At 41.7% G+C, this 6918-nt stretch overlaps 1 protein-coding gene across 1 annotated transcript in view; it reads left to right on the top strand.

Annotated features, from left to right (window-relative positions):
• Nucleotides 1-6918, top strand: part of DENND5A (DENN domain containing 5A) — a gene marked incomplete in the record, with an annotated part of 83766 nt that overhangs the window by 55690 nt on the left and 21158 nt on the right. Inside the window, 1 exon segment of the mRNA XM_014581889.2 lies at nt 6265-6417. Within this exon segment, the coding sequence (XP_014437375.1) occupies nt 6265-6417 (153 nt within the window).

Below are 6918 nucleotides of genomic sequence, written 5' to 3'. Positions count from 1 at the left end.
AACAAGGTAAGCTGTGGACCCCTCTGCGTGTGTGCAGTTTCCTGTGGCTTGGCTTTCACCCTCGATTTAAAAAATTTGTTAAAATAATGGGATAATACTGGGTATAGCAGATGGTGTGATGGTTAAGGTGCTAGACTCCTACCTGGCCAACTGCGGTTTGAGTCCTGGACCTGGTAACTTGCTTTCTCATTTTCTCTGTCTCTTTCTCTCTCATGAGCACATATGCTCTGTAGCAAATTAAAAAAATAATAAATAAAATAAAATGGATAATTATTTTAAAATATAATGGGATAATACTCATTTTAAGGTATTAAATTTAGCTAATGAGGTCTCTACTATTTTTATTTATATCAAAGGAATAAAGACGTTTTCCTGCATTTTCATTTTTTAAGTAATGCTCATTTATAGGAGGGAATAAAATATTCCTTCTCTTGCAGAATAAAGTATTACTGTTCAAAGTTAGATTAATATCAATTTATTATTCCTGGTTTAAAAGAAAATTTCTTTTAGGCCCAGCTGTGGTGGTGTGTACTACCAGGACTGTGTTCTAAAGGTTGGGGCCACATAGGAGGCCCAGGTGGAAGGCTGGTGTAGTGCTATGTGCCTGTAAACTCAGTGACTTAGTGAGGCCGAGGAAGCAGGTTTATGAACTTAAGACTGGCTTGGACAACATGGTGAGACTCTAATAAGAGAGCCAGGTGTAGGGGTACACACGGGTAGTTCATAGTAGGAGACAAAGACCAGAGGATCGTGACTTGGCATGAGACCATATTTTTTAAAGAAACAAAAACATCTGTCAGTTCTCTCTGAGTCATTGATATCCACAATTTTCCATACAGTGTTGTATGTAAGAACATTGGTGATACTATATTTCTCGATAGAATGCTCCTCTCTTGTTTTTTGGAGAGGTTTTTGCTATTGGGCGTGTGCGCTCGCCAGGCAGAGAGAGACAGAGAGACAGAAAGCGAGAAATCACCCCCCAGGGGGGATGGCCATGCTGCAATCCCTTCTCCTCCATTCTCTTCTCAGGATCTTGGGCACGCATGCACATGCGCCCGGCGTGAGTTTTAAGCCACCGGGTCTGGGATGTGAACCGCGGTCGACTACGTGGGATGCTATGTGCCTGTAAACTCAGTGACTTAGTGAGGCCGAGGAAGCAGGTTTATGAACTTAAGACTGGCTTGGACAACATGGTGAGACTCTAATAAGAGAGCCAGGTGTAGGGGTACACACGGGTAGTTCATAGTAGGAGACAAAGACCAGAGGATCGTGACTTGGCATGAGACCATATTTTTTAAAGAAACAAAAACATCTGTCAGTTCTCTCTGAGTCATTGATATCCACAATTTTCCATACAGTGTTGTATGTAAGAACATTGGTGATACTATATTTCTCGATAGAATGCTCCTCTCTTGTTTTTTGGAGAGGTTTTTGCTATTGGGCGTGTGCGCTCGCCAGGCAGAGAGAGACAGAGAGACAGAAAGCGAGAAATCACCCCCCAGGGGGGATGGCCATGCTGCAATCCCTTCTCCTCCATTCTCTTCTCAGGATCTTGGGCACGCATGCACATGCGCCCGGCGTGAGTTTTAAGCCACCGGGTCTGGGATGTGAACCGCGGTCGACTACGTGGGAGTCCAGCGACATAGCCATTATGCTAACTGCTGGTCCCTGACAGAATGCTCCTCTCTTGTCTCTAGGATTTTTCCCTCCCAAGGCTTTGACACTCATTCTTAAGTTTTAAGATGCATGCCCAGGTAATGACAACTTCCTTTGTCCATTGCCTGGCTGATAGTGACTGTAAAATTCATACCAACTGCAGATGTGTTAATATGTGCATTTTAGAATGAATAAATACAGGGACCAGCAGATGGTGTAATGTTTAAGTTGCTCGATTCCCATGTAGTCCCAGACTCGGCAGCTTAAAATTCACGCCAGGCACGTGTGTGTGCGTGCCTAAGATCCTGAGAGGAGGATGGAGAAAGGATTGCAGTGTGGCCATCCCCCTAGTATGTGATTTCTTGCTTTCTGTTTCTCTGGCAAGCGCATGCATCCTATAGCAAAAATCTCTCTCTAAAAAAAAAAAATAATTGAAATACAGTAATCAGTTTAGCACCACAGAATACTGGCTAGAATGTGGGACTACAGGGACTTTTATACTTTTGGAAGTATAAATTGATATGATTACTTTGGAAATAGTATAGCATTATATAGTAGTATCTTCTTATTCCATTGAGAAACTTTTACAGCATGTTCCAGGAGATATATATAAGACATTTACAATAGCATTTTTTGTAATAGTCCCTGGAAATAATCCAAAGGGCAGTCAGTAAGAAAATAAAATTGTGGTATAGTCATACAGTAATGTACTATACAATGAAACCAACAATATTTATACTCATCAGCATAGATGAATTTTACAAAAATAAAGTTGAGTGAAAAGCAAATCACAAAAGCAAACGTATAGACAAAACTGCACTGTATTGTTTAGGAATGCAAATGTAGGTGGACAATAATTTTCTTTTCTGAGGTTTCATTGTGAAGTGATCATTGCTAGAATGGAGAGGTGATTGGAAGAGGGCACCATAGGGTGCTTCAAAGGTATTGATTGGCAGAATTTTATTTCTTTTACTTTTTTTTTTTTAAAAAAAGATTTATTTAATTTCTTTTGTTGTTATTTTAAAATTTGACTGGAGAGAGAGAGAGAGAGAGCGCGAGAGCGCGAGCGAGAAAGTAAGCTGCCAGGTCTGGGACTTGAACCGCAGTTAGCCACGTGGGAATCCAGCACCTTTAACCAGCATGCCACCTGTCAGCCCCACATTTTTTTTTTTTTTAAGAAAGACTTTTGCTATATGGCATGGACACTCACTGGAGAGACAGAGATAGAAAGTGAGAAATCACCCTCCGGGGGGATGGACATACGACAATACCTTCTCTCTCAGTATTTTGGACACACACACACACACACACACACACACACACACGTGCCCAGCATGAGTCTTAAGGTACTGGGTCCAGGACTTGAACCACAGTCGACTATGTGGGAGTCTAGGAGTGTAACCATTAACCAGCCATCTGCTGGTCCCGATTTCTTTTTGAAAGATTTTTACTAAAGACCATGTGTGGAGATAGAAAGTGAGAAATCACCTTTCCAGGGAAGAGGGTCATGCCATGGTCCCTTCTCCTTCTCTTCTTGGGATTTTGGGCACACATGTTCTTGTACCCAGCATGAGTTTCAAGCTACTGGGTCTGGGACTTGAACCACTTGGGAGTCTAGTTCCTTAACCACTATGCCACTGCTGGCTCCCAGAATTTTCTTTTTTTTTTTTGTTTTTTTTATCCAGCAGCTTGGAAACACCAGGTGCATCCACATGCATTCCCAAAATTCCAAGAGGAGAATGAAGGAGAAGGGACTGTGTGGCATGACCATCTCCTTGAGGGTTGCTTGCTTACTTTCTCTTGCTCTCTGTCTCTCTCAAACAAGGACACATACTCTGTAGCAAAACTTTTTTTTTCTTTTTTTTTTTTTTCCTTTGGAGAGGTTTATTGCTATAGGGCGTGTGTGCTCGCCAGACAGATAGAGAGAGACAGAGAGACAGAAAGCGAGAAATCACCCCCAAGGAGGGATGGCCATGCCACAATCCCTTCTCCTCCATTCTCCTCTTGGGATCTTGGGCACACACGCACACATATCCGGCGTGAGTTTAAGCCACCGTGTCCGGGACTTGAACCGCGGTCGACTACGTGGGAGTCCAGCGACATAGCCATTATGCTAACTGCTGGTCCCCCAAATTTTATTTCTTAACTTGGGTTCTGGGTGTAATAATATAATAGTGTGTGTACATACATGTTTTACAGTAAAAAAAGTTAAAAACAGTAACACTGGAAAGAAATATGCCAAAATGTTAAGAGTTGTTGCTTCTAAAAAGTAGGATTTGGGATAATTTTTTTTCTCTTGCTTTTTAGATTTTTTATGTCACAAATTTATAACATAATTAACTCTTACTTAAGAACTTGGATTTAAGGGCCAGCAGATGGTGTGGAGGCATCTAGATCTCACATGACTGACTATGAAGTTTGAGTCCTGGACCCAGTGGCTTGAAAACACCCTGGGCATGTGTGTGTGTGTGTCCAAAATCCTGAGGAGAATGGAGAAGGGACTGTGGTGTGGAACCAGTGACTTGAAAAAACCCTGGGCATATGTGCATGTGTGCCCAAAATCCTGAGAAGAATGAAGAAGGGATTATGATGTGGCCATCCCCTCTAGGGGTAATTTCTCACTTTCTCTCTGTCTCTATATCTCTGTATCTGTCTGGTGAGCATACACATGCCCTGTAGCAAAATTTAAAAATAAAGAAATAAAAGAACAATTGAATCTTAATATTTTATTTAAAAAAAAGAACTTGGATTTAAGATTCAGGTAGATTTGGGTTCACATCTACTTTGAGCCAGATCTACTATTTCTGCTTGCTTTTTATTTTTAAGAGAGATTTTTGCTATAGGGTGAGTGTGCTCGCTGGAGAGACAGAGACAGAGAGACAAAAAGTGAGAACTCACTCCCAGGGAGGAGGGCCACACCACAATCGCTTTTCCTCCAGTCTTCTCTTGGTATTTTGGGCACACACACACACACACACACACACACATGCCCAACATGATGGTTTTATTTGGTTTTGTTATTAAGAATTATTTATTTTTTTAATTCCATTTGTTGTTGTTACTGTTATTATTATTATTATTAATTTGACCAGAGAGAGATAGAGAGAGAGAGGGAAAGCGAGAAAGCAAGTCTCTAGGTCCAGGACTCGAGCTGCAGTTGGCCATGTGGGAATCCAGTGCCTTTAACCACCGTGCTACCTGCTGCCCCCCCCAGTGTGAGTTTTAAGCCACCAGATCTGGAATTCGAACTGCAGTCTACTATGTGGAGTCCAGCAGTGTAACCATTATGCCATTTGCTGGTCCCTATTTCTACTTTTTTAAAAGAATGAAATGGGGGTGCTGTCAGGTGGCATGGTGGTTAAGGGTGCTTGACTCACACATGGTTGACTGTGGTTCGCATCCAGGACCTGGCAGCTTGCTCTCTCACTTTCTCTCCCACCCTGTGGCATAATCTCTCTTTCTCTCTCTCTCTGCCTCTCTCTCTCTCCCTCCCTTTCTCCCTCCCTCTCCCTCCTTCCCTTGCTCACTCTGTCCTTCTCTGGTCAAATTAAAAAATAAATAAAGTAAATTTTAAAAATAATTTAAAAAAAGAGATGGGGTCTTGCCATGTTGCCCAGGCTGGTTTTGAACTCTCTCAATCTTCCTGCCATAGCCTCCTGAGTAACTAGGGTTACAGGCATTTTCCATGGTATCCCACTATTACTACTCTTTCTTTCTTTTTTGAAAAGAGATTTTTGCTATAGGGCGCATGTGCTCACTGGAGACACAGAGACAGAGAGCAAGAAATCACCTTCTGGATGACCACACCACAGTGCCTTTGCCTCCTTTTCCTCTTGGGATTTTGAGCACACACACATATGCACCTGGCATGAGTTTTAAGCCTCTGGATCTGGGACTTGAACTATGGTCGGCTATGTGGGAGTCCAGTGATGTAACCATTATGCCATTTGCTGATCCCAGTTATTATTTCTTCTTGCTGTGTGATTTTAGCAAGTTACTTAAGTTCTCTGGCTTCAATTTCCTCATCAGTAAATTGGGAATGATAATGCTTACCTCATAGAATTGTTAGGAGACTTAGTAAAAGCTTAGCACATAGTATTTAATAAAAACTGTGATTATCATTACACAGTATATTACTTTCTTGCTTATTGTTTTATAATAAGCATTTAAATTTTTTACCTTAAAGTAAGCCTCAAGTTTTTATCCCTTTGATAGTTATATCAGATATATTTCTAGGTTGAATATATGCTTGCAATTGTTAGTAAGATTATTCAGACAGTGAGAAACAGAATATCAGAGGTGAGCATTGCTGAAGGATTTTATTCAACTGATCAAATTTCATAAATGCAAAGACTGAATTCACAGTGACGCTAAGGATCATCTAGTGATTGCTGTGTTCTTATTTCCTCCTTAACCATAAGACTTTTAAAGCATGTACTCCCTCAAAACGTGACCTGTATGAGTACAAATATATTCTATGCCTGTGGGGCTTATGCATGTTTTCCCTCCTAGCCCAGTGGGTATGCTGCGCCAGCTGCCAAACCCTCTCTAGTTGCATGTGATGCCATTCACAGTGGTTGTCTAACCATCTTGTCTGATTCTTTGTAGACCAAGAGGATGCTGGTGGAGAAGATGGGCCGGGAGGCTGTGGAGCTAGGGCATGGGGAGGTGAACATCACAGGGGTGGAGGAGAACACCTTGATTGCCAGTCTTTGTGACCTCCTGGAGCGGATCTGGAGTCATGGGCTACAAGTGAAGCAGGTACTGGATGTCTAGCCTCTCCCTGCTGAGCAAACTGCCTTTGGCTATTTTCCCTTACTAGCTCTAGCACATTCTTTTGTCCAGCAGGCTGACTTTGAAGAATGGTACACAGTGCTCTCAGAGTGAGACTTGAAATAGCTAAGTAAACAAATAAGTGAATGTGATTCAAATTATTTTGCATAAAAATAAGCTTCATAAATCTTTGTCAGATTTTTTAAAGGTGGCATCTTTCTTCCTGGGTGTAGAGCTGAAGGCTAACATGGTAGATCCTTTTTGTCAGCTGGTCAAAATGTCAGGAGCTGGGGCCGGTAGGTGGCATGGTGGTTAAAGTGTGGGACTCTCCCATGGCCAAATGCGGTTTGAGTCCCAGACCTGGTTGCTTACTTTCTCACTCTCCCTCTCTGTCTCTCGCTCATCAAAATGAATGATAAATAAAATAAATAAATATTTTTTTCTTTTTTTTTTTTTTTTTTTTTTAGAGGTTTTTCCTTTTGGTCTGTT

The sequence above is a fragment of the Tupaia chinensis genome, unplaced genomic scaffold, assembly GCF_000334495.1.
Source record: "Tupaia chinensis unplaced genomic scaffold, TupChi_1.0 Scaffold141165_1, whole genome shotgun sequence".
Classification (NCBI taxonomy): Eukaryota; Metazoa; Chordata; class Mammalia; order Scandentia; family Tupaiidae; genus Tupaia; species Tupaia belangeri.
Note: the sequence above shows the minus strand (reverse complement) of the source record. Positions and strands in the feature narration are given on the sequence as shown.